Source organism: Urocitellus parryii, unplaced genomic scaffold (genome assembly GCF_045843805.1).
Source record: "Urocitellus parryii isolate mUroPar1 unplaced genomic scaffold, mUroPar1.hap1 Scaffold_379, whole genome shotgun sequence".
NCBI classification, from domain to species: Eukaryota; Metazoa; Chordata; class Mammalia; order Rodentia; family Sciuridae; genus Urocitellus; species Urocitellus parryii.
In genome coordinates, this window is record NW_027553404.1 from 135,829 (window position 1) to 162,646 (window position 26,818).

A 26,818-nucleotide genomic window follows, 5' to 3' on the forward strand; every position below is an offset into this window, starting at 1 on the left:
CTGAGCGGATCACTCAGGGAATCCATTAACCCACACACAGAACTCCACACTGTTGAGACTAAGGAAAATTGCTTCTCCTCATTCCTGTTTTAATAATTGATATAGCAGCAAATGCATCCATTTAAAAGAGCAAAATGAAATCTTAGTGGCAGTTGATTGTTTTGTTTTTCCTCAACCGATGGATATTAAAATTATAACCATTGTGTTACTAAATAAGGATTTTTTTAATGTGAAAAGATTATGGGCTGCCATGAAGGCAGCCCAGGTACAGATGGAGAGCTTTGAATCTTCATCTTGGCAATGCCAGGACTTCAGGGTGTCCCTGCAGATTCTTCCTTCTCTGGAGGGTGAGACCTGGAATTCAAGCCTCAGCCGAGCAGCCGATGGAAGTGCTGTGCTTCACACTGCTGCCTTGTCTTTGCAGTTTTCAACATGGGGAGGCAGAGGCTTGAGCTCACAGAATGGACAATGTGTTGAGGTTGGGGGCACGGGGAGGCTGAACTGCTGAAGACAACACACCCCAACATTAGCCTCATCCCGGTTGAGAGGGGTTTTCCCACCCGAATGAGTAGCTACTTAGTGATTCTACTAATGTCTTAGTAGCAGACAGAGGCTAAACACCTACTGTGTGTCAGATACTCTGCAATCCTTGCCTTGTAGACCAGTGCAGGAGATGGATATTTAACAAATAGGGTGTCACTGGGCCTCAATACTGCCCACTTGGTCCTTTAAAGGGCCTGAGTCACCTGAAGATAAAAATACCCACAGGAAGTACTGGGTAGAGATGTCTGTCACCTCATGTGGTCAAAGATAAAGGAACTTGGTTGTTCGTGGGGCATCAAAGCTAGAGACAAGCCACAGAAGAACTGTGGGCAGGGTTTGGCAGGGGCAAGGACAGTTCCTGCCCAGGGCCAGCTAAATAAGCAAGAGAGAGGTGACCACACAAGCTAGAAAAAACATATTTTCCTTTTGGCAGGAATGAAGTGTGGCTAGTGGAGGATTTGAGGAAGAAGATTGAGACTCCAAATCAATGTGGGGGGGTGCAACAATACAGAATTTGGATTCTGATGTCTGAAGATGTCCTTAGCTGGGATTCAGTTGGCCACCCTTAATTCAGTGAAAGCTCATTCCCTTTCTTCAGTTCTTCATGTATGACACATTTTAACATGCCAGAAGAACAGGTAATACCAACCGGGGCCCCTAAAACCATTGTGATACCAACCTGGGCTCCTTAGCCATCGAGAGTCATCTCTCCCAAGCACCCCTTTGTGATCCACAGTTACTAAGTGAGGTCTGCAGCTGGTCATCGCGGACACTGCCCCTGAGCTAAGGACACCAGGCTTTCCTTCTAGGTCTATCTAACCGTTTTGCACACACATCCCAAACCTAGTTAGTTCATGTGGAATTGATTGGTGCTTGCCCTCCCTGAATTGGGGATGCATTTTTCTGAGGGATTCTACAAGTTTTGGATATGATCAGGCACAATGACAAAGTGGGCGGGCGGCAGTATTTTTCCCATGCCTCTAGTTTATGTATTTGTGCTAAGGTGATGATTTAGATAGGAGCCCAATAAATTGTTCAAATAAATTACACCAAACCCACACACCGTCATCTCAGGGAGGTGTCATCCTACCAAGGAGGCCCTATATCACCCAGCATGGTATTCCACAAGGACCCCTGTGTTTTCTGAACATGCAGCAGGCTTTCCTTGGGTCAGAGAGTTCTTTGTTATTTCTCAGATTGGCCAGCATCCTAAGAAATTGCCCTTCGGAAGACTTCAGCCGGTTGTGGAAGACAGTGATGATTCAATGTGCAACTTTTAGCAAGTTCCTTAAACTCTTTGTTTCAGTTTCCCTTTCTATAAAACATCAATGCATGATGCCTACCTCAAACTTTTGTCACAGAGGTAAGCAATAATGCACTCAGTCAAGAAGACCTGCAGTCAGGTAATATGTAATTAATTATACCCAAGCTCCTGCAGGAATTGTGAAATCCACTCTCCCAGTCGGTCAAATGATGTTGATGACAATTCTTAGAGAATGCCATCTGCAAGTGGCAGGCCAGATTCATCTAAAGGAGGCCTATGTGGAGGGCCCAGTGACTGGCTCCCACCCACACCCCGGCATCAGCATCCTAAGAGATGCACTGCAAGCCCCACCCACCTGAGAAGCTGAGGTGCCACAGAGACAAGACCAATGTCACAGCCCAGCTCTGGGCACCCAGGTGCAATCATCCCTCTAGACTACACTCCTATGTGGATGTGATTCTTGTTGACAGAAGACATGGATTTATTTATTTGTGTTTTGTTTGTTTGTTTATTGATGGTGCTGAGTATCACTCCCAGGGCCTGTGCATGCTGAGCAGGAGCTTTGCTAGGCAGCCACAATAAATCTATTTTGGAGGAAGCAATGAGTTTGAGCACAAAACCATCGTAAGCAGCTGATCACAAGGTGGCTCTTTTCCTTGGTCTCATCTCTCCAACCACGGATCATTCCCTCCTCTCTGATAGGAGAAAACCATCTTGGTCCATGCTCAGAAAACAGATCAATTAATACACAGTGGGAAATATTGGACTTGGAATGATTGAAGACTAGTGTGTCCCATGATTTCTGGAATGAACACGCTTCCTTATGTGAGTGAATGAATAGCCGTGGATTCGGGCTAGGTCACAGATAACCTGGGTAACCTTGCACAGAGTCCTGCACTGCTCTGGGATGCAGTCTTTCCTCCATGAAATGGGGAATAATAAATCAGGTGCCTGGTGGCAAGGATAACATGCGTTAACTCAGACTGAACAGGTAGGTCGGTATGTGGTACTTAGGAGACCGCCCCGTGAACGGAAGCTATGGTAATGATGACCTGTCACCGTTGATCCCTGTGATCAGTAGTCCTCACTGGTCCTGATGCTGTGGTCCTCCTAAGCCTTTGTATTCTCTGTTTACAGGTCAGCAGGTCCTGGGCTTGGTAGAGAACCAGAGTGACTGGTACCTTGGAAACCTGTGGAAAAATCACCGCCCGTGGCCAGCCCTTGGGAGGGGCTACAACACAGGTGAGTCTCCAGGGTGGTGTGGGCAGGGGGTCCAGAGGGACCTGTGCTGTAGGTATTCAGGATTTGTCTCATTGCTTGTGTTCACTTATGGGATGAGGAAGTAGCAGAGGTCATGTAACCTCTTAAATTTTCTTAATATTGCATTGGCTAAAGCATGTCATGTGGCCATTCCATCCTGTGAAGGGGAGGGCAGGTACCACCTACTGTGCACCTGGCCAGAGAAAAGGCAGACCTTTGGAAATCAGTACTTCTGAGCACACAGTGTGTTGTCTAAAATCAGATCCTTTATTCCACCTTCCACCACCCCAAACTTGCTTCTTCCGTTTCCCTTTTGGTTCATTCATTCCACTGTTCCATTTCCATATCATTCGCTCTTTCCTCTGTGCTTTATCTGACTGCTTGCTGGGTCCTAGGCCCCAAGCTGGCGTTAGACATACTCTGTGACCTCATGGAGTGAGTGAGCATGGAACTCCAGCAACCTGCCCCACCAGGCTCAGTGCCTGCCAGTGTCTGGCTGTGGAGGCCTCTGGGTCCTCTGCCTCTCCCTCCCATTTCCCTGCTGTGGCTCCCTGCCCGTCAAGCATGCCCATCTTTTTCATAATTAGAACTTGGAGCTCAGGGAGCAATGGGGTAAGTCAAGCCAAGATAGGAGGGACTCAACATCTGAGTCCAGCAAGTATTCGGGTTAGGGACAGGTGTCTGGGGACAGGCACAGACACCTGAAGATGCTATGCAAAGCCTATTCTGGAAGCTAAAGCCAATCTGTAGTGAGAAAAGCCAAAAAGTCAACTCTGAACCCTGATGTGCAACTCCAGAAAAGTTGAATAAAAACATGGGCTCGCAGCGGGAAAAGGACACGAGACAGAGACCGAGTTGACAGTCCAGTAATATAGTCAGAATGGGTCAGAGCTGGAGGAGGACAAGGAGAGGCCAGGGGATGTCCTGAGCAGTCAGATGTGCAGCCACGGAGCCCTGTGTGGAGGCTGGGCAGCGTTCCTCCTGGCATGGTCACCTGAGTGTCACTTTTTGGGCATATGGAGGTCACCTTGGAAGAACTGTAACCACCCACCCTTGTCAGGAGGCTCCCCTGCTGTGTTGGGCATTAACCCTTTAGTTGCTGTATAGCTGGGAACTCTGAGGGGTCCCTGAGAGGGGCCTGGATGGGGAAAGGGACTGAAAAGAATCAGCGGCGGTAGGGAAGTGCTTCAGCTTTTCAGTAGCAGGGGAGGCTGTGCCTCTAGGGCCTCTACCAGCTGAGTGAGAGCCAGGCTCTCTGCCAGGTGCTGCATGGGCGATAATCTCATTTGATCCTCACTCTCACCCGTGAGGCAGGCTCTCTGCTTATCTCTGTTTTCTCCTAGAGGAAACCGAAGCTTCGAGTTTAAGGAGCCTGGTGTTCACTACTGACCTTCCTAGCTTGAACTTTAAGGGCTTCAGCATCAAACACTTTCTGAAAATGGAGAATCCCGGACTCTGCCCTTTAAGAGCCTGGTTGGGTCTGTTGGAGGAGCCCAGGATCCTGCCTGCAGGCGGCCTGGAGAAGCCAACCAAGGAAAAACGAGAGGGCTCTGTGTGCTCTCCACCGGGAAGGAGAAGGGCACCCGAGCTTGTTTGGGTGGGAGAAGGGACATCTCGGATAGATCCTGGTGTGTCCATTTAGCTTCTGGGCCTCCAAACACACAATAATAGGGAATGGCCCAGGGGGAGGCAGCATGGGGCCTTGGTTGTCTGTTGGAAACAACAAGCCTCTGGTCATCGATGTGGGCTTTCAGGGAAAGGAAAAAGGTAGCGCCCTGGAGAATTTATTATGAGAAACATGGTGTGTCCCTTATTTGCTGCAGAGTGTGGAGATGGGAGGCACCTGAGCCAACCCAGCTCTTACTTGACATGCCCAGGCGGTGAGTCGCTGCCCTCCTGGCTGGGACTAAAAGGGCAAAGCAGATGGAGGAAAGCCCTGTTAGGAGCCATGTGTCCATTTAAATCACGCCAGTGATACCAGGTGATCCTTGTAAAAGGATTTATGCAACACTGAGATGCACTGGCTCTCCTGATGGAGATTTGTTATTTTAAGACCAAGAATTGTGGCACACATCAGCAGATGAGTCATCCAGACATTTAGGTTCTCATGGAAATTGAGGACTCTGCCAGAGGGAACCTGCCACCCTGAATCCCAGCCATCTCGGCCATGCAAACAGGGTCTCTCCAGCAAAGGCACTGTGGTGTTTTCAGCATGATGTTGGGGGGCGTTAGAACACCTGGGTTAGGACCATGTCAGGGCCACTTGTCCTGCATGAGCAAGGTCACTTGCTCCATGTGTTTGAACCTCTTTCCTTCATTGTAAAGTAGGATGATAACACTGAGCGTATGAAGATCTCCAAGTTAGGAAGTCATCGAAGGAGCCTAGCCTTCTGTTTGGCACGTAGTAATCCATTGCATTTTTCTACCACTTATTCAGTCAGGGCATGAGATCCACCCTCCCTGAAAACGATGGGATGGCTACGTAGCTAAGTGCACTTTGCTAAGGTCTCCCAAGCCCTCAGGTCAAAAGCAGCCAGTAAGTTTTTCTGTTTTGCCCAAAAATAAAGCAGCCACTTTTGACATTTCTGTCTCATCTCTTCACTCTCTGGAAAAGGGGTTAGCTTTTCATATTATTTTAAGAAGAAAATGCCTATTTTAGTTCATTGATCAGCTTCCTGACCATTTTATGAAGCAAATTTCCAGAAAATGCATGAGCCATTTCAGTTGGATAATCTGCCTTCAAGACCTGACTTGGTCACTTTTAGACTCTCTGCCTTTTGGAGAGCTTCTCCAAGCTCAGCAAGCTCGGACCTCCTCATCTGTTACCCAGCTGAGAATCCTGCCTGGGAGCAGGCCCTGTGGCTCTGTGGTGGCAGAGCAGCCGCAAGTGCCAGTAACCAGAGCACTTCAGGAACTTGTAGTTTTTATTTCTCTTCCTGACCCTATCCTGAGTAACCGTTTGCAAATATTCAGATTCAGCCCAGGCATCGATATGCATGATCCTTCTTGAACCCTAGAATTATCTGGTAAAGTAGCATTTCTCCTTAAATGATCCGGCGTGGTTCCCACTTCCTCTGTTTTTGTTTTTCCCTTTCTCAAAGGACCCCAAAAGTTTAGGGAGATGCACTCTTCCTCTCCCCTTTCATCTTAAGGGGATGTCACTTATTTCTATATGAAGGAGGCTACTAAGCCATAGCAGCTGTGGATGACCAGGCAGATCCCAGCACCAGCTCTTGCCCATAATGGTTCAGGTGGACTTAAGGGCACCTCTCACATCCTTGCACAGAGAAGGTCCATCCCCACTGTATCCATGTGTCAGTCACCTCCTAGGAGCAAGAAGCTGTCATTCACAGAGCATGCAGCTGTCAGCAGGACTTCAAAAAAAAAAAAAAAAAAACAGGATTTTAACAGTCTTATTAAGATTCAACTCATTTCAGTTTATAAGCTGACGGGTAAATATCTTAAAAAGCGAACATCAGCCAAGGAGCGGAGAGGAAGGAGGGCTGAAGGGAGCGGAGAGGGCAGGGTGAGGTGAGGGAGGCAGGTGGGGGAACAAGGTGGCAAGTTCACAGCTAAGCCGGTTGGCACAGGATCCCAGAGGTAACTGGAGGAGCAGGTGTGTCCTCCCAAGATGAAGGGCATCATGTTAGCCAGAAGACTTTCAAACACAACTTAAGAATAAAATACATCACATTCCTTTCTGTCCCCAAATTAGGCCAGAGACAGGGAGATGGAGAACTGGCTCTCTAGAGAGGGAGGGAAATTTTCTCTAGAAATCCTTATCTGTACAGCAACAAAATTGGGACATTCAAGGACTGACTCACCTCTGGGATTGAAGCAAACACTGGGCCGTGAGGAAGTGAAACGTGATCGGTGATAAAGTCAGACACTACGGTGCATTCTGTGACAGGGATTCAAAAAAAGAAAGCAGTTGACAATTTGAACTGGAACTGAGAACCACATGGCTGGAGGAGGGTACGCAAAAGTCAGGGGTAGGTAACCTGACACCTCTTGGCCTATGGCATTGGCCTCTGAGATCCTGAGCACACCCCTTCATTTCTTTGAGCTTTAATTGTCTCTTTGGTCAAGTCCCTTAATGATTGAAAAATATTGCACTTGGATGATCTCTGTAATAATTGCACCCAGACAAAGGAGACTTAAATGTAGTTCATTCATTCATTCTGTACTTACTACTAAATAGCTATTATTGTGGCAAAGTTGAGGTAGAAAGATTCTTTCTTTCCTTTTTTTTTTTTTTTAAATGGGTGTTTGACCCTGTAGATACCTATGATTTCGCTCTTTGAAAGTGACAACTGGACCTGATTGATGTACACCAGCTATGATCCAACTGTTGGAGGGCCACATCTGGCTTGGATAATTCAGCCCACTGTCCTGAGTCACTGAGAACACCTGTGCACCTGGGATGTCCAGCCCTCCCCCAGGGAGGGTGGATCTGAATCTCGGGGTGGGGCTGGGCCTGTGATTCCAGAGCTTCCTCGTCCAGTCTCTTTCTGAATCCCTTTACTACTGCTTAGCACCTCAAGCTCCAGCTGAACTCAAGTTCAACTAAAAAGCTGCATGAACGACTGCTCAGCAGACGCTTTCTGTTCTGTGCTTCTGTAGTAGATTCACTGAGCCTCAAGTGCAGATGTTCTATTTATTGCTGGTGAGCTTTATCTGATTTGGGCCAATCTTTACATCCTTTCATTAGGCTTGATTTTTGTTCTCATCTACAAATTTGTGAAAATGCCTTGTGTTCACTCAGCCTCGCCCCATCTTACAACATCTTTTGAATGCCTCTTGTACCATCCTAAAATCAAATTCAAATGTATTATACGACCTCCAAATATAATTTTTTTTTTACAAAATCAATATAGTGGCCTGGCTATAATACAATGAAGAAATAAAGGGACATTAATTTATTATAAAATAGTATTTACTTCAACTGGGAATGAGTTTGGTAACTCTGGCTTGCCTGAGTCAGATGACACGAAGCATGGTCAGCTACTGCTGTGCCTGTGTTCAGGATAGAAGCATCTTCCTTGTAACGGGGACAAATGCAGAATGGCGCTGATGTGGTACTGGCCATCAGATTCCAGGAGTGGCTTTGCCGTCTGTGAGCAGTTCTTCCAACATTGTGTACAAGCTGGACACGGTGGCACAGGCAACTTGGGGGGCTGTTTTAGTCAGCTTTTTCTCTATGACTAAAACAACTCACCCAGAACAACTATAGAGGAGGAAAGGTTTAATTAAGGGCTCACAGTGTCATAGGTCTCCATCCACAGACAACAGGCTCCATTCCTCGGGACTCAAGGTGAGGCGGGACATCATGGTGGAAGAGTGTGGCAGAGGGAAGCAGCTCACATGATGATCAGAAAGCAGAGAAAGGGGTCTCCACTCACCAGATACAAACAAATACCCCATAGCCATGCCCCAGTGCCCACCATCTCCAGCCATGCCCCAATGCCCGCCGCCTCCAGCCACACCCCACCACCCTCCAGTTACCACTCAGTTGATTTCTATCAGGGGATTAACTCACTGATTGGGTTAAGACTCTCACAACCCCTTCATTTCTCCTCTGAACCTTCTTGCATTGTCTCACATGAGAGCTTTTGGGGTACCACCTCACACCCAAACCAGAACAGAGGCCCTTGGAAACTTAGAAAGACCCTGTCTCAAAATAAAAAATAAAAAGGACTCTGAATGTGGCTCAGTAGTTAAGTGCCCTGGGTTCAATAAATATACATAAATAAAAGTACAAAAAATATGCATAAATAAAAGCCAAAGTAGTGAACAACTGTTGGTGTGTTATGAGATAACAGCGAGTGCCAAGTTCTATCTCCCCATGTTTAGTGTCTGTTAAAGTCATGCCAAAATAATAATAATAACACGTTTAAAGTTTTTTCCATAAGTCACAACAGTTTCACGCTCAGTTATAACAATTATGTACAATTGTAATGTTCACCGGGCTGACTCTGATGCAAAGCAGATGTGTTCAAGGGCTTTCTCAGGGTCAGCACCAGGGCTCCTGCTTACAGGAGGCGTTTAGCCAGCCGGAAGGTGCTTCGCAGTACGGCCACCAGCTGCTTCTCTCTACTTGACCCTTTTCAAGGTCTGTGACTGACCCAAAGCCTTGTCTTCTCCATGTCCTGAACCAAAACCTTCTCTGGCCTCAGAACCCTTTTGTGCAGGTTCACACAGAACAAATTGATTCCTCCTTCTCCCTGGCAACGCTTTAGATGTCTTAAGTGAGAGAAGCCAGTGCTACACCCACCTCTCTCCCTGGGGCCTTCCACCTCCTGGTTCCCTTAGTGACTCCTGCACGTCACCTGGTCTCTGAGGCCCGGTTTGCTCCTGTGTGAGATGGGATGGCTACAGGACCTGCCTCCCCAAGGACAGCCATGAGAAGCGCATGAGGTAATAAGTATGTTAGGAGGAGAAAGTCACTGGCCTGCTGTTTCCTATGAAGTGGACACAGGGACTGCAGGAGGTCCGGCCTCTTGCAGTATTGGTGACATTACTCCTGGGCCCCTGGGGTTCACATTTCTTTTTCCTTTTGAAAGACAGTATTGCTTGTGTTCCAGTTGGTCCAAGTCTGGACTCCACCTGCTCTCAGTGCCATGTTCCTGGCCAGTGAACAACCTGTTCTTCCTGCGTCAGGTTAGGATCCCGAGAGCTCCCGCCGCCCAGGGTTGCTTTCTTGAGAGCAGGAGACCACCTCCTTAGCATGCCTGGGACAGAGTCCAGGTCAGACATCAATACTGACCCTTTCCCTTTATGCTTGAGGCCCATAAGAGGGGCAAGGTCCCCTCGGCTCCTTGGCATCTCTTCCTCGTAGCCACCTCTGTCACTGAAGCCATCTGGGACTGAGTGCTCCTCCCAGGGCTGCCTTTCCCTGTGTCCTCTGGTTTGTTGCTCAGGTATTCGTCACGCATCTCACATGTGCAATGTGCGGGCACCTCCCTGGGCCCCGGGGGTGCCTCATGAATGAGACACATGGGAGCCCTGTGTGCAGAGCCTCCAAGTTACCATGGGGGAGAAACTGTCTTCCCCATGCGCCTTTGGTGTTGTCCCCCCTAGTGTCCCCAACTCACTCAGCTCCAGCCACCCGCTTCCTTGCTGTTTCTGGAACACACCTTTTTAAATCTGCAAGCCTCTTCGCCTCTACATCTTGCCTATCATTCCCCCTTTGTCTGTCTTGTTCTTTTCCACGGCACTGTCTCCGTCTGACCTACTGTGATTTTGCTCATTTTCGCTCTTTCCTTCTGTCTCTTTCCATGCAGATGTAACCTCCTCCAGGGTAGTAATTTTTTTCAACTAATTTCACTGCTCCGTCTCCCTTACCTACAATCATGCCTGGCATACATTAGGCAGTAAGTATTTATTGTTGAGGTAAACAAATAATTTTGGAAATACAGTGCCATAGCAGTGCTCAAGGGAATCGTTGGGAAACGATGCTACTCCAGGAACATTGTTAATCTCTGGAGACATTTTTGCTGGTCACAACCAGGTAGATTGTCCCAGCATTTCACGGTGGGATCCAGGGAAACCGCTAAACACCCTATAGTGCATAAGAGAGTTTCCAACCACAAAGATTTGTCCTGCCTAAAATGTCAGTAGTACCTTGGACAAGAAAGTCAGGCATAAAATATTCTTCTCGAAAGGGAAGATTAAGAGAAGGGTCTCTGAGAACGTGGCAACTGAACTAAAGATGTGAAGAACAGGAAGGTGGCAGCCATGCTCAGAGCTGGAGTGAGAGCAGTCCACGCAGAGAACGGCAGGCACAAAGGCCGCAGGTGGGGTGTCCTGCAAGCCTTCCCAAACTGCAGACAGTCCTTGCCATATGTGGGCCATTCCTGCTCCTGCAAACCCTGCCCCTGCACCTATGTCTAGTAGTACTTGAGTCCGAGTCCCCAAACACTCAGGGTCAGAGTGCCATCTTTTTCTTGCCTTTGTGCCCTTTGGGTATTTGGCCCATCAGACACAATCTAGAACCAGGCACATGGTCTTGTCATCCTGACTTCACCCCAAGGTGACAGTGGCAGAATGCAGCCTCCAAGGAAAGGAGTCCACCCGAGCTGGCCTGGCCAATTCCGGGTCCACAGCCTGCTCTCTCCCCTGCTTGCTCTCCCACTGAGCTGCTCTGGCCTGCTGACTGACCGTTCCCCAGGCCCATTCCACACCCCAGAACCTGAGCTCTCCACCTGGACTGCTCCTCCAGCAACTGCCCTCGGGCTCCTTCCAGGACTCCCCCATCTCTGCTTAGGGCTCATCTCACAGCACGTGTCCCTAACTATCAAGCCAAAGCAGCACCCTCCAGCTCACTTTCCTCCAGTGTCAGGAAGAACAAGTTTTTGATGGTCCGACTCTGCCTGTTATGGTAGGCAGAATGCCCCCTCCACCCACACACAAAGTCCCTGTCCTAAGCCCTGGAACCTGTGAAGATGTTGTCACATGGCCAAAGAGGCTTTGAAGCTGTAATTATAGGCCTCAAAATAGAAAGCTTATGCTGGATGACCCAGTGGGCCCCGTCTAATCACCCGAGTCCATAAAAGCAGAGGCCCTTATGCACCTGGACCAGGAGAGAAGGGCAAGTCACAGGAACCAGACGAGGAGGAAGGCTCCACCTGCCCTTGCTGGCGTGAACATGGAGAGAGCACCGGGCAAGGAATCTAGATGGCCTCTGAGAGGCTCCCAGCTGAGCTGGACAGGAGATGTGCACCTGTGGCTCTGAATTCTGCAATCAATATGAAGGAGCTTGCAGGTGGATTCTCCCCTAGAGCCTCCAGTGAAGCACCCAAGATGGCCATCACGGTGATTCTGACCTCACGGGCTCCAAGTAGATGACCTACCTAAGCCCCAAATATTCCAGACCCATATAGCTGTTAGATAATAGACGGATTCATTTTAAACTGCTCAAGGAATTTGTTGTGACAACAATAGGAATCTGAATCCTTATCTCTCCCCACAAGAGTGAAAGCCTGTGAGGACAGGGATCTTGTTCTACTCCTGTGTCCCTGTCTGGGACATGGAAATCTCTCAGTGAATATCAGTTGAATGAATAAAGGAGTTCCAGTCACCCTCCGCCTGCCTTTCTCCCCAGAGGGGACCATCAGGCTGATGGTCAGGAAGACGGGAGGGTGTGAGAAGTGGTGAGAGTCATCCCACATTCTCAGCATGCCCACCTTAGGCAGGTGCTCAGCAGGCACGGGGTGCCTGGCATTACCTTCTGTGCTAGGAACACAAATTTAAAAAATAAGATGTAGACTTTATTTGAATCACCATTATCCCCACCCCTCAAAAATCCAGGTGGTTCACCTGGTTTTTTAAAGAGAACAAGGTGAAGAACAATTAAGTGCAACATGGCCTGCACCTGCTAGGGGGTGGGGCGGGAAAGGCTGTGGAGCCAGGAGGACCACAGGTAGGGAAGAGGGGGGACCCGCCCGCTCAGGTGGGGAGCTGAGCAAATACTTGGTGAGGGAAGAGCACGCAGTTTGCCTTTTTAATACAACCAAAGATGCATGTTCTAGAGTATATGCCGGGCACAAAGGGAGCAAGGAAGAGTTCACTCATGAACCCCAGCCACTTATGATTCTTTGGAAGGCCTCAGGAAATCTTAGGAAATTCTCTTTTTTTTTTTTTTTTTTTTTTTTTTTGTGGAGGGGAGCTGACTCCTCACCTGTAAGGAGGGAGTATTAGTACAGACTCGTGGGACTCCAGGAAGAATGATGTGAATGGAAAATGCCTGGTGCATTCATCACGGTGACAGAGTATCTTAGAAAATAGTCTTTAAGGTGAAAGATTTCTCTGGGCTCACAGTTTCAGAGACTTATTGATTCCAGGCCTGTGGTGAGGCAGAATGTCATGGCGGAAGGGGGCAGCAGAGCAAAGTGGCTCACCTCCTGAGGGCCAGAAGCAGAGAGAGAGCTAGAGAGAGGGGGCCAGAGGCAAAATCAGCCCTTCAAAGACCTCCAATGACCTCCTTCTCTCAACGAGTCCCCACATCCCAAAGTTTGCACCACCTTCCACGGCACCACTAGCTGGGGACCAAGCCTTCAACACTTGAGCTTGGGGCACATTTGACATCCCAACTCTATCACCTGGCAAGCAATAACGCTCAAAAAAATGGCAGCCAAGACTCCCGACGCAGCTGTGTGGAGTGCAGGATCAAAAGCTCACACGCCATTGGAGATGAGCAGGAGGCTCATCTGTGGCTGGGGCGGGCTTAGGCCTGAATGCTAAAGAGGCAGGACCGCCTTATCCAGCAGGCTGGGGGTTGGAAACAATAGTTTCCCGCCTGGCCCCAGAGAGAAGCCACCTGCACCCAACATCCTCTTCTCTTTTTATTGTCTCTATTTATGTCTTGTCCCTGAGCCAAGTTTTCTTCTCTCCAGACTGTGGCTGTAGCATGTGCAGACTGATTCAAAAGCACCCACCCGCAGCCCAGGGCACCCAGCCCACCCCGTCCCTGTAGCCCCGCCGGGTTCTCTGAGGCACCCCAGCAAGGCAGCCAAGCGAGAGCCCCCTCGTCAGACCTGACGGGGGCCTCTAATTAAACTGAGCACTGAAGAGTTTTCCCAGCTGCATCCTGAAAATATGGCAAGAGATCCCCTTGCCCTCCCCCCGGAGCCAAAGCCACTGTTCCAGAAGAATCACTCACCATTGCTTCCTCCCTTCCTGAGGCATGGGCCTCAGAGATATGTGTTTAATTCCAGGCTTCCAGAATCTCACTTAAGTGCAAGGGGTCTGCTCGCCACCCTCTCTCAGAGAGGCCCTCTCTTCTGAACTATTTTCCTTATACAATCATCCTGTTTCCTTGGTGGGTCTGGCCCTAAAGGCTCATGGATTGTTTGTTTGTTGTTTTCTAACATGTATTTTTTAGCTGGACACTGTATCTTTATTTTATTTTCATGTGGTACTGAGGACCGAACCCCTTGCCTCATGCATAGTGGGTGAGCGCTCTACCACTGAGCCCCAACCCCAGGCCCAGGCTCCTGTTTTTCCTCTCTTTTGCTAAATAAATCACAGGCTGCTGAGTGCTGAATAGAAAGGAGGGGGGAAAAAAAATCAAAACTTCCCCAGCTGAGCCGTGCTCCACCTGCAGTTGCCTCAGGTGAGCTGGAACGGCTCCATCTGCAGGCCCCGAATGCAGAGTACTGGGCTTGTCACTTACTGCTTGTGCAGCATGACCTTAAGGTAGTCAGGCCACTTCTTCAAGCCCCTTTGTCCTCTCCTGTGAATTGAGATTGATAATACTGGCTCAGACCATTTGGGCTCTATTCCTCAGCTGGGTAGCTTATAAGCAGCAAAAATTTATTTGAAGCCAGAATTCTGGAGACGGGGAAGTCCAGGATCCAGGCAGATGCATTTTCTGGTGAGGGCCCGCTTTCTGGTTCATGGACAGTACCCTTGTACCCATGTCCTCGAGTGTGGGAAGGGATGAGCCAGCTCTCTGGGGCCCCTCTCACAGGAGCACTGTTCTTACTCATGAGGGTCTTGCCTCTATGACCTAATCTCCTCTCAAAGGCCAACACTACAAATCAAAGACTGTGTTTCTTTCTGGAAAGACAGTGGGCACTCACTGACCAGCCACCATGGCACTGACATATAGCAATATATAAAGATACGTGCCCCTTATTCCCTGACAGGAAGTGCTATTAACAGTTTGCTGTTTATTCTTTGTGCTTTCTGCATGTGTAACTATCTTCTGCTCCTCTAAATCTGCATCTTCTTATGCATTGTTATGTGCCCTGTTTACTTAAAAATGAAATATTGCATGTCTTTCTAAATTAGCACATAAAGGTATGTTTTCTTTCTCTTTCAGAACTGCACAGTTTTCCCACTTCATGGGTACACCATAATTTATTCTTTTCATTTCCTACTGCATGGTATTTTAGTTGTTCCTAAGTTTTCTCCCAATTATGAACAATACCCATATGTAGACATCCTTATTATTTCTTTTTGTTTGCTTACTCAAGTATTAATATACAATAGATTCTAAGGAATGACTCCACTATATCCACTATATCGAATGTTAATGGAGATTTTAAATTTTGATAGATCAAAAATGCCAAAAGTATCATATAGTCAAAAATAGGTCATATTTTGAAGTAAACCATTTTAAAATTAAAGTGCATGTGCACCCCTATATGTTTCTGTGCTGGGCATGTAGCCTCTGTATTGCAAAAGAATTAGTATTTTGCAGAGCATCTACTTACTAGAGAGCTAGCTTCAGCTTTTTTAGATGAAGCAGATGGTCTCTGGCTAAAAGGCCCAGGCTTTGAAGCCATAAATCATGGACCAGCAGCCTCCTGGAGCAGAGCCTTTTCCTCACCATGGATTGCTCTACCTGGCTCTGTTTTTGAGCACTCACTGGGCTGAGTTGACCTAACCCAGCATAACACAAGGAGTGGCCTCCCATGCAAATTCTTTTGCTTTGCTGTGCTGGCCCTGGGAAGGTTGGGGCTTCTCTGTCACTCACTCAGGTCTTTAGCTCCCAAGAGCTTACAGGAGCTATGACCCAGAGCCCTGTGTGGCTCAGTGTGCAGTGAAAGACTGGAAGAAAGCTCATGATCCTGAACCTCTTCTCTATCAAGGGTCATCCGGCGGCCTTCGTTCTGTGCATGATTTTCTTGAAGATATATTTAGGATGGGAAGAAACATCTAATTTCTTTGGGGCTTCTCAAGTTCAAGGTAGTAATCTCCTTGATTTGACATGTGCTTTCATGTGCATTAGCTCACATAATCCCCATTTTACAGAGTAGCTGACGGAGGCTCGGTAAGGTTAATGGATTTCCCAAGCTAGCAGAGCCAGGAAACGCAGAGTCCAGTGCTTAAGCCTGCCTTCTAGGCTCCAGGGCCATGGGGCTTGGGAAAGTTTCTTAGTTCTGGGGATATGTTCAGCCCCCTCCGCGGTAAGCAAAGTTAGATGGCTGTGGACCCTCCTACTAACATTATGACTTCCAGGACACTCAATGGCACTGGGAATTCATGGCTGTATATTAGAATCACCTGGAAAGATTTTTATAAAGTCCTGGCATCCAAGACTCACCTCACACCAATCAAATCAGAATTTCTGGGCTGAGACGCCCAAATGCCAAGCTGGTGGTTCCTATCAACCCTCATGTCATTCCTGAGATTGTATTATTTCTACCTTCACTCCTTTTGGGGGCGGGGGGTGAATACCGGGGATTGAACTCAGGAAAACCCAACCACTGAGCCACATTCTCAGCCCTATTTTTGTATTTTATCTAGAGACAGGGTTTCACTGAGTTTCTTAGCACCTCAGTGACTGGCTTTGAAGTCTGGATCCTCCTGCCTCAGCCTCCCAAGCCGCTAGGATAACAGGCATGCACCACTGCACCTGGGTCTCCCTTCACCACTCTTTACCTGCACCGTTTTGTTAACTGTCACTGGACTCTTGGGCTCCTTAGCTGCTTGCATTTGGTTACATTCCTTCAGCAAAGATGAGTGGAGTATCAGCTGTGCATCATGTCACACCCCACACTAGGTTCTGGGGATGCTTGGGTGGCAAAAAGAAGCCACACAGACTGCTCTCAGGAGAGACCTACTGACAGTTACAAACCATTATAGTGCACATGATGCAGAAAGCCTGTGGGCCCAGAGAAGAGGGGGCCAGCAGGAGGCAGCACCAGGGGCCTATTTCCATTCCTGCCGCTGCCTGGATCCTGGCCCATAATCTCTTACTTTCCCTTATGGCTGACAAAACTCAGCTTAAAACACCAGGGATCACAGACAGGGAGACCAGCCTCCTACTCTTTCAGTCTCGTTGTGAGCTGCTCCCTGTCATCCACCATTATGCTTAAACAGCCCTCCTTGTCCTCCTGAGCCCTCAATTGCTGCATCTCGTTTTAGAACATATTTGACATTTCACCGCAGCAGGTCCAATGGATTTGAATCGGAATGGCGCCGAGGCTTCTGAATTGGTTAGCAGAGCCCCATGGGACTGCTCCCAGTGAAGGGGAATCTCGGCTAAGGTAATTATCCAAGAGAAATAGCCCATCTCTCAGCCTGATCGCTGTTGCACCAGGCAGGCTTTGCTTACCAGGCCCGCATGCATTAAACACAGACGTCACGGCCAGCCCAGGGAAGCAGGTTCGTCTGTAGCCAGGCTCAGTGACAAAGGCAAAAGACAGAGAACCTGGCCTTGTCTTCCAGACACCCAGCAAAAAAGTGGGAGTGGCGAGGCAATAAAAGTGAAGACACATTTATTATGTTTTCTTAATCTTTTCCAAGTCTATTTAGTATCTTCCTAATGAATATTTAACTGTTTACAGCTGAATCTGACATGTGCCAAATCTGGCTGTTGCCTGTTTTTTATGTCCTGAAGCTAAGAATGGTTTTAACACTTTTAGATAGTTGAGAAAAAAAAATTTTTTTAAAGCAAATCTATTTTGTAGCACATGAAAGTTACATGAAATTCAAATTTCAGTGTCCATTAATAAAGCCCCGTGGGCTCACTGTCACGCCATTTATTTTCATTTGTCTGTGGCTACCTGAGGGTTGCAATGTCAGAAGTTGAGAAGTTGCTACTACAGAGACCTGAGGGTTTCCAAAGTCAAAAATATATACTTTCTGGCCCGTTAAGAAAGAACTTGTCCACCATGGTTTACAGCAAGCAGAAACAGTGGGTCTGGAGAAGGCTACAGCAGACTAGGGTTAGAATCCTGTCCGCACCACTCGTCTTTCCACAGCTGATGAATGGGAATAAGAACCCGATGCCGATAGGCTGCTCTGAGGAACAACGGAGCTGTTGGAGATGTAACATAAAACCCAATGGCCTAGAACTGGGATTGACATTCAGCAAACCTTAGTTACCTTCGCCCACCTAATTATACACACACAGTCTCCTGTCCAGGCACTGAAAGAAGGACAGGCTTATAGGAGCCCTGGTCATGCTCACAGCTGCAGAGATGGCACCGAAGCTGGGGAGAGAGGGAATGGAGATATTATGTCTATCTGATTAGAGTTGGCTCTCTCCTACTCCACGCTTCGCAGGAGGTCGGGGTCAGCCCTGGCGTATGGAAGGGGTTTAATAAACTTAATAAATTTAATATCATTGAATAATAGATGTGTTCTCACATTCTCTAATAATTGGTAAGGTTCTCTAATACCTGGCCTGCAGAGTCAATCAAAATGAGGCCCCAGGTTCTGCTCCTCTGTGCCTCTTCACACAAGCTCACTAATTTCTGTCCCCATGTCACCTGAAGATTCAGGTATTCAGAAAAATATTGCCTAGGATTGGTGTCATGACTGAATGAAACTTAATGCATGCCAGAGACATCTGCGACCCCAAAGAGGGGAAAGGCATAAAAAACTGAGTGACAGCTTGAACATCCAAGTCAGAACACTGATATTTTGGAATGCAGACTTCTTTGGGAGCTGTCTTGACGATTTGAGAGCAGGGATCCTGGCATGGTCTGGAGGTGGAGAGAAAGAGGAGAAAAATTCCAAGATGTAAATCTGGTCTAGCAGCAAGCGTCAGCATTTAAGGGGCAGCTTTATGGAATGGACACATAGGAAAGGGAACACGTGAACTGTTCAAAAGAAGCGGGGGAGGTGGACAGAGGATAAGCCAGCCATGTCGAGCGGCTGGACAAGTGTGCGATGGGGAAGAGCTGTGGTCATGAAGCCAGCCTGGGTGAGCTTGACAGTGAATGAGAAGCCACCAGTCACTTGCTTTAGGCCTGGAGACCTGTTGCAAATGAATCACTAGGTCCCTCCTAATGCACCCCACACCTCTTTCTCTTGAGCACATACTTCTTCAGCCTGGTTTCCAAGCTTGTTTCTGGTTTCACAGTTCTTTGGATTTATTTTATAGTGATTGGTTGATGAGGCAGAGGAAATACCTAAGTGTAATGGCAGTTCATCCCCGTTGTGAAGATTAATCTTTGTAAGTGGGGGGCCAACATGATTCCTTACACTGATTGCTGACACTGATTTTTAATGGTCTTTGATATAATAGGCGAACATAACCACAGATTAGTAAACAGGGACCATGCATCTTTGCAGGGGATGAGGGATAGATTCTCATACATCAAGAGCACAGTACTGTGTAATGGCACCAGCAGCTTCCAGAGCTTTAATTCACTCTGCACCAAGTCCAGTGCTGGGGCTTTCCATGCTGTCCTTGCATCATCCCCACCACGTCCTTGGCCAGAAGGACTGCACACTGTATTCATTAGCTCACTCTTAGTAGCAAAGCCAAGACTGGAACATTGATCTTTCTGTCACTCCAGCCTGTTTTGCCTTATGTATATGATCTGCTGATATCTTCACTCCCTACCTGTGAAGGCAGCAAGGGCAGAAGGAAAGAGAAAGGAATGGCTTTAGCTTGCTGTTGCTACCAGGATTCTATGATGGACAGTAACAGGGACAGAACTCTCTGAGGAGGTGGCATTTTGGTCCAGACCTGAAGAGTGACCTCAAGTCAGCTGTGCACAAACCCAGAAGATAAGAACACAGCAGACCAGACATGGCACTAGCTTGTTCTGGAATTGGCCGGGGAAGGAATCAATCCAGATGAGACCAGGAGCTTTTACGAATCTGTGGTTATGTTCGCCTGTTATATCAAAGACCATAAAAATCATTAAAAGACCAAAGGCTTTCTGGGCCATGATAGGATGACACAGAGTCTGAATCTTGTTCTGTGACACAGTGGTAAGGGTAGCACCTGGCTGGGATATCAACACTCTTTCGTACTTGGTCAACTAGCAATAATAGATACTGTGAAATTTTATTTATGAGACCTTATTCAGCAGTGACTTCACGAGACCTTTCCTTGCATATCGACAAGGTGGTATTGATTTGCACACTAAGAGTCCTTGCCCCTCCCCAACATCCCTGGTCATCTCTCCAAGTGTTCATATGATTGTAGACTCTGAGCTACAGGTTCCTAATTCTGTGTTTCAACTGTTGAGTATTCTCAGAGAAATGGTGGCTTCTTCCCCTATGCTTCTTCCTGGCCCCTTGCAGCTTCTTCTGACTCTTAGGTGATGGTGCAGATGACTCTGGGATGTGGAGCCTGGGGAAAAATGAGCCATCCAGCACTACCTGAGGCCTCTCCTCACTCCCTCTCCTCCCATTTCCTCCTCTTGGGATTTTCGCCAACAGACGTGCTCAAAAATCTTTGTATGATTAGAGAAAGTTTTTTTTAATAAAATGGACTAATATTCTGCCAAGAGTGTAATATTCCCTACAAGAAGCTTGCCTTTGGAGATAAAGACTGTGTTATTCCCCCACAGTGCACAGATTCTCGAGATCAGAGATCCAAGGAGGCCGAGACACTCCCCAGGGTCTCTTAACCAAGGGGTGTCAGAAACTAGAATCAGATCCAGATCTGTGTGGCTCTAATCCAAGCTCTTTCTAGTGCTCTCTACTTAGACCAAAAGGCAGATAATGGGCCGAGGAGGTCAGCCAGAGAGAACTTCCTACTAGGCAGCATCTGTGACATCCTTCGCCCTGGGTGGAAGATGGGTCCTCATTTAACAGACGATCAGATTTTGACTGCATGGCCTCATTTGTCCTGGCAGAAGGCTAGAGAGACCCCTACCTCACCCCCATTTATCCAGAACCAGCTACCTACTTCCTCCAGAGTCCTGAGAGGACTTTATCCCAGTAGAGGAAGCACTGCTTATGATGACCACCTGCCCTTGGCAGCTGGCACGGGAGAGGACCTGTGGTTGTGACCGTCTCATTTGTGTGTATCCCAGCACTTTCCACAGTTAGTCACTCTGCAGATGATAATGAGGGCTCTGAAATACTGCTGGGCAGGCCTCTGGCTCATTTCAGATCTCACGCCCTCGTTTGTCCATTCATTCATAAACATTCTCTGCTGGGCCTGCCGTGTCCCTCATGGACACTGGTGTGCAGCAATGACACCATCTGTGCCCTGGGCAACTCCACATCTCACGGGGACAGGACGGAAGACCGTCCAGCAGTGAGATGAATGTTGCAACAGCATCTCAGTGAAGAGGAGGCAGGTGGGTGGTGGGCTGTGGTCCTGGGGGCTTGAGAAGAGAAGGCTGGGAGGAAGGAGGAGCAGAGCGAGTGGAGACTGAGTGGAGGATGGGGAGAAAGAGCACCTCAAGTCCTGGAAGAGCGTGCAACTACGCTGAGCCCCTTTGGAACTCAGAACTCTGGCTTTAAAGAGATTCATAATGGGTTCTGAAGGGATCCAGGGGCAAGAGAGAAAAAGGTAAAGGAAGCACTGCTTACAATGACACCTGCCCCTGGCAGCTGACAGGAGAGAGGAGAAGTCCTTCATTCTCTTACCCTGCTACCCAGCAAGGAGCCCATCCATCGGGGAGCCCCTGTGCTGGCCAAAGAGACTAAGAGGCCCCCAGATCATTGCTCCAGTATGGCTTCCCCTCACTTCTCAGTCCCTCATGTCACAGAAGCAGAAATGCCTTTCTGGAAAAGAAGATTCCCCTGCGTTAAACAGGTCCGTAAGAGGACAGTGCAGTTTGGCCCCACCACTTTCCTTACTTTGGAAAAGTTATCATCAGAGGAAGGGCATTTGCCACTTTGAAAGCTGGAGCCAGGGTAATTCTGCACATTCTTTTTAAAGGATTGGCAACACAACAAAGCTAGTTCTGATTCTTTGTGCCCAACACTAAATGCATGTCCCACTAATCTAATTTCTAGAAAATCCTCTTCCATAGGCCCGTGGGTTTTCCCTCGGCAGGCTGGCGAAGAGCAGATAGGCCCATTCATTAGCACGGGTCAGACCTCAAAGTGCTGCCAAGGCCCCGTGGTTACCAGAGTTCCCTCCCAGTGGGTAGGAGCCGGTACTGACAGTCCCAGCTCTAGCATTTGTTGAACACTTGTTGGGAATGTGGTTTTTCAGCTGAATTATCATCATGATTAACCTCACAGCAGCCGTGAGCAGACGCTCCTTGCCTTCTCTAGTGTTATCAGCTGGCACAGGGCCTTTGCCTCTGAGCATCAGCATGGCATGGCGCACTACCTCGCCTCCTGCAGGTCTTGGCTCAGATATCCCCACTTCAGAGAAGCCTGTGCTGACCACCCACTTAGCTCTCAACATACCCTGCTTCTCCTTTCCTCTCTGCCCTGCTGTATTTTTATTATCCTTTATGCTATATGTTTAGCTTACTTTCCTCTTCTGGTAGCTTACAGGCCCCACCAGGGTGAGGATCTCTATTTTCTAGTGGGTTCCAGTACATAGGAAACTCTCGAAAGACACTAGTGAATGAGAACAATAAAACATGATATCCTCCAACCTATTTTGCAACCTAGGAAAAAAAAGTTTGCAGAAATTAGCTTATGTGTCCCAATATGGAAAAGAGATACTGGATCTAGACTTAATCTGGGTCTCAGGCCTCGGTGTTTTTACAACACCATGTGCCAGCACTGGACCAAATACAAAGCCTTCTGTAGACCCATGGTTGAATCAAGACATAAGGAGATGCTACTGCCTGCTGCTTCCATTCAAGTGTTCCCTCGAAGTCCGCTTATTAGCACACAGGATGACAGGATTTGTCTTAATGAAGGCGTGTTTTCCAGCCCCTCCTCTGCTGTAGGACTGAGATTGTGGAGATCCAGAAAAAAAATAAAGGCTGGTCTCAGTTTTTTTGAGGTTCACTCCTGTTCAGCAGCAATGCAGGACGTTAACACTGGTATCAGGAAGACCTACTGTGTGCCATATGCTGTGTTGGAAGCTGTGGGTACAATGAGACATACTGGAGCTCATTCTTTGGTGATACAAGGCGTCTACAATAGCTACAGCTCTGAAAAAGACAGACCGGGTTACATTGGTTTGTTTGCGGCCACAGTCCTGTCCTAGTTATGTCCTGCTTCCTCTCGTGGACACCAGTATTGGGAAATGCATGGGCCTTGGAGCAGAGGAAACTGGGTTTGAATCTGGGTCCTCACTTTTTAGCTCATTAGTTACTTATTCAGCCTTTTGGGGACGTTTTGTGTAGGGAGCAGTTCATGGGCATGCCAGGGGCCATGCCTGAAACCTGGTGTGCTGCTGCCTTTGTTGTTAGTTATCAGTATCATCAGTAAGTGTTATCATCCAGCTTCTGAGTGGGTGGTGAGTGGTGAATTCCATGCCCACAGAAAGAACCTAGTTTTGGTTTAAAAACCTACCCCAGGTAATAACCACAGCTCCCTGTTAAATTGAGACTAATCATCAGGGGCACAACAAAAGGGACCGAGAGCAGGTTGAAGACCTCGCATCCATATTCTAATTCTGCCACCATGTTGGATTCCTGACCTTGGGCACTGACCGGACACCTCTGAGTCTCCCTTTGCTCCTCTAGAAGATGCAGAACTTGCCCTGGTGAGTCCAGTGTCCTCCCCAGTCCGTGGGCCTCTGGCTCTGTGGTGTGGCTCTTCATTCAGCATGCTACAGGTCTACCCAAGTCAGCACAGAGTGTCACTGGAGTCAGGAAGACCCAGCTGTGCCACTCACAGCTATATGCCATCTTGGAGCTTCATTTTCCTTATTAAGTAAACTAAAACATCCCGATTTCGTGATGTAAAAACCTCATAGGATTAGCAGACGTCACATACGGGCATACGGGCAACAGGATCCTGTGAAGAATAGATCTAATTAGATGGCTCAAGCTATTTCAGTGAAAGGACTGTTATAGGGATGGAGGGGCAGGACTACAGGTCTCGATGGAAGAAGCAGAGAACTGTAACCAGGTCTGGCCTAAGAAATCTGGGTTACTTTCTTATGAAGGACATAGCCAACTACCACAGAGTAGGTGATTTGTACAACCAAATGTGCATTCTCATACTCCTGGAAGCCCAAGAGGGAGGAGTGACAGGGGATTCCTCCTTGGCCTGTAGGCAGCCGTCTCTCCGTGTGCCCCCCGTGGTTTCCTTCCGTGTCTCTGTGTCCTGATCTCCTCTTGCCAGTCGGATTGGAGTCAGGAAGCTTACCCTAAAAGAAATACGTCACACCCCATTTTGACTTAATCACCCTTTAAAGATCCTGTCTCCACATACAGTCACGTTCGGGGCAGGGGGGTAAGGAATTCAACATAAGACCTCGAGGGGACACGATTCAGTCTACCAAGAAGCAGGAGGAAGAGGCAACGCTGCCAGAACCCGGTGGGGACATGTCCTGGAGGAAGGCCACCCTGCGGAGGCTGCAGCGGGGGAGACAAGGTGCTCTTGGAAACAGTCCCGTGAAGGGAAGTGCCCTCTCTTTCCTTCCCCCCTCCAAGTCTGTTTTCAGTGCTTCCAACAAGCAGGAGCCTCGGGGATCCCAGATGATTCACTGCATGGGGGTGAGTCTGCAGGGCACAGGGAGCAGCAGGATGGACTCGCCAGTGGATTCGTGGAGAATCTGCAGTATAATACTTAGGAGTCCCTGGCACGTAGGAGGCATGCAAGAAGTGTGCGTTCCTTCTCCCTCAAGAGCATCGATGCCAAGTAAAGAAGTGGGCTGTGAGCTTCACATACCTCACTTGATGTTCTTGCAGCGAGAACATCAAGCTGGTTTTCTTTGAGCCTGGGAACAAGTGCATAATAAAAGCATGCACAATGGTGCCCTTCCAGTCCTGCTCACTTTGCTCGAGTTCAGAACGACAGAGAGCTCTGTGCCCTTTGGGCAGCCATTCATTCATCCGTCGCTGCATCAGACGCCAGCACATGTTCAACTGGTCAGAACTGTTCAGCCACCCAAGCTCCCTCACCCCTGTTGGTAGGCAAATGAGACATTATCTTGTGCAGTGAAGCATCTACCAGACTGGTAGGGAGAGGCAGGCTCATTATGTGTAAAAAAAAATTAAAATCTCCATGCCAACAAGCAGGTCAGCACATCTGACTTCCATTCAGAGAGTTGTAGTCATTTTTCAATAGCTGGTGTAAGGCTTGGGGAGTGTCAGACATTCACTGTGCCGTGCCTCTAGGCTCTGCTGTGCCATCCTGGGCTATTGTATCTGCCTCCAGCTTTTCTGAGCATCGTTTTGTACTCCATTTTATTCAAGAGAGATGATAAGATCAATATCTTGGTACTCTATATATGGTTCCCTATAGCTCCAGAAACACCTTCCTGAAAGAGGCAGACAAGCAAGTCCTAATAACTACCTTGCCCGTAGTGGCCTGAGCATATTCAGGATGTCTTTCTTCAATGTCTGCATCTCCTACTTTTGTCTCAGATTGGGTCCTGTAAGAAACTTGATCTCCTGATGAATCTTCTGGGTGGAGGAAAACAAGACCCATGGAGTAATGAGTGTGATTTATGCCCTGGGTTTTGGTCATCTAAAATGGGCATAATTACTCAGGTTCTAAGAATTAATGATCACCCAAAAATCTGTTCAAATCTGAAAGATGACAGTAAGAAGATGACCAAAGTCCACAACTTAGCGTCCTTAAGAATTAAGTTATTCTTGTATGTTTCTCTGGAGCAAGGCAAAAGGTTTTTGGGTGCTGATGCTTAAGTTAATTCCCTAGAACTGCCATACCAAGGTACAGGTTGGGCATCCCTCATCCAAGGTCTGAAGTTGTAAATGCTTCAAAATCTGAAACTTTTTGAGCATCAGCATGATGCCCCAGTGGAAGATTCCACACCTAACCTCAGCAGACAGAATGCAATAAAAATACAGGTGCACTTCAGACGCTCTGTATGACCCTTGGGCTGTGCACAGAAGACATGTGAGAAATACAGAGAAAGACTATGTTAGACTGAGGTCCTATCCCTGAATCATCTCATTATCTATGTACAAATATTCCAAAAGATGAAAAAAAAATTCCAAAATCTAAAACATTTATGGTCACAAGCATTTCAGAAGGAGTAGTAGACATGTGCCACAAACTAGGTAGCTTTAAAAAAAAATAGAAACTTAATCTTTCTGATTACGGAGGCTAAAAGTGCAAGTCAGGTGTTAGCCAGGCCACGCTTTCTCTGAAGCCTCTGGTCACAGCCCCTTTTCTTCTTCCAGCTCTGGGACCCAGGCTGGATCCTGACTTGCAGTATCATAACTCCTACGTACTCCTCTGGGTTCCTGTGGCCATCTTCCCTCTGTGTCAGTCTCTCTTCTCATAAGGACATCAGCCATTGGGTTAGGGTTCAGCTTAACACAGTACAACCTCATCCTACATTGATTACATCTGCAAAGACCCCATTTCCAACTTAAGATCACTTTTACAGGTGCTTGGGTTAGGACTTGAACATATTGTTTTGATGGCCACAGTTCAACCCATGAAAGTGCTTTTTTCGTAACTGGTTTTTTTTTTTTTTTTTCAAAAAATTTTATTATTAAGCAGTATAAAATTTAATAGTTACTTTAAGATTTTTTTGCATTTTTTCTTGGTTTACTCAATTATACATAAAAATAAAGACTGAAATTTTGATTATTAGAATTTAGATGAACTTACATAATAAAATCACTGTTTTCTTCTTATTTTTGTTATTCGTAACTGTTTTTTAAAACCACTCTCTAGTTAAGAGGATTTTTTTTTTTTTTGGTAGAATCTTCTGAGGTCTGAAGAGTTGACCAATCTGGTGCCACGTGTTATGTGTTGATAGAGGGACATGGAGACTCGTAGAAGAAGGAGAGAGATCACAGAAAGAAGGGTAGAGGGCCTCTGGGAAATAAGTCTTTGGCCTTCTTTATTTTGTGTTAAATTGTTTTACTTTAAGCCAATCACCTTTCTGAGCTTCATTTTACTCAGGGAAATGGGGATGGGATGGGCTCATTGAGTTGATAACTTCTTTGAGGATCAGTCTAGCTTAATACTCCATGGTTTCCA

At 47.5% G+C, this 26,818-nt stretch overlaps 1 protein-coding gene across 1 annotated transcript in view; it reads left to right on the forward strand.

Moving 5' to 3' along the window:
- The window catches only part of LOC144252242 (xylosyl- and glucuronyltransferase LARGE1-like), a gene marked incomplete at both ends in the record, with an annotated part of 172,437 nt that overhangs the window by 134,679 nt on the left and 10,940 nt on the right, over window positions 1-26,818 (forward strand). Inside the window, one exon of the mRNA XM_077794693.1 lies at window positions 2,945-3,049. Coding sequence (XP_077650819.1) covers window positions 2,945-3,049 — 105 coding nt within the window. The remainder of the gene's footprint in view (window positions 1-2,944; window positions 3,050-26,818) is intronic.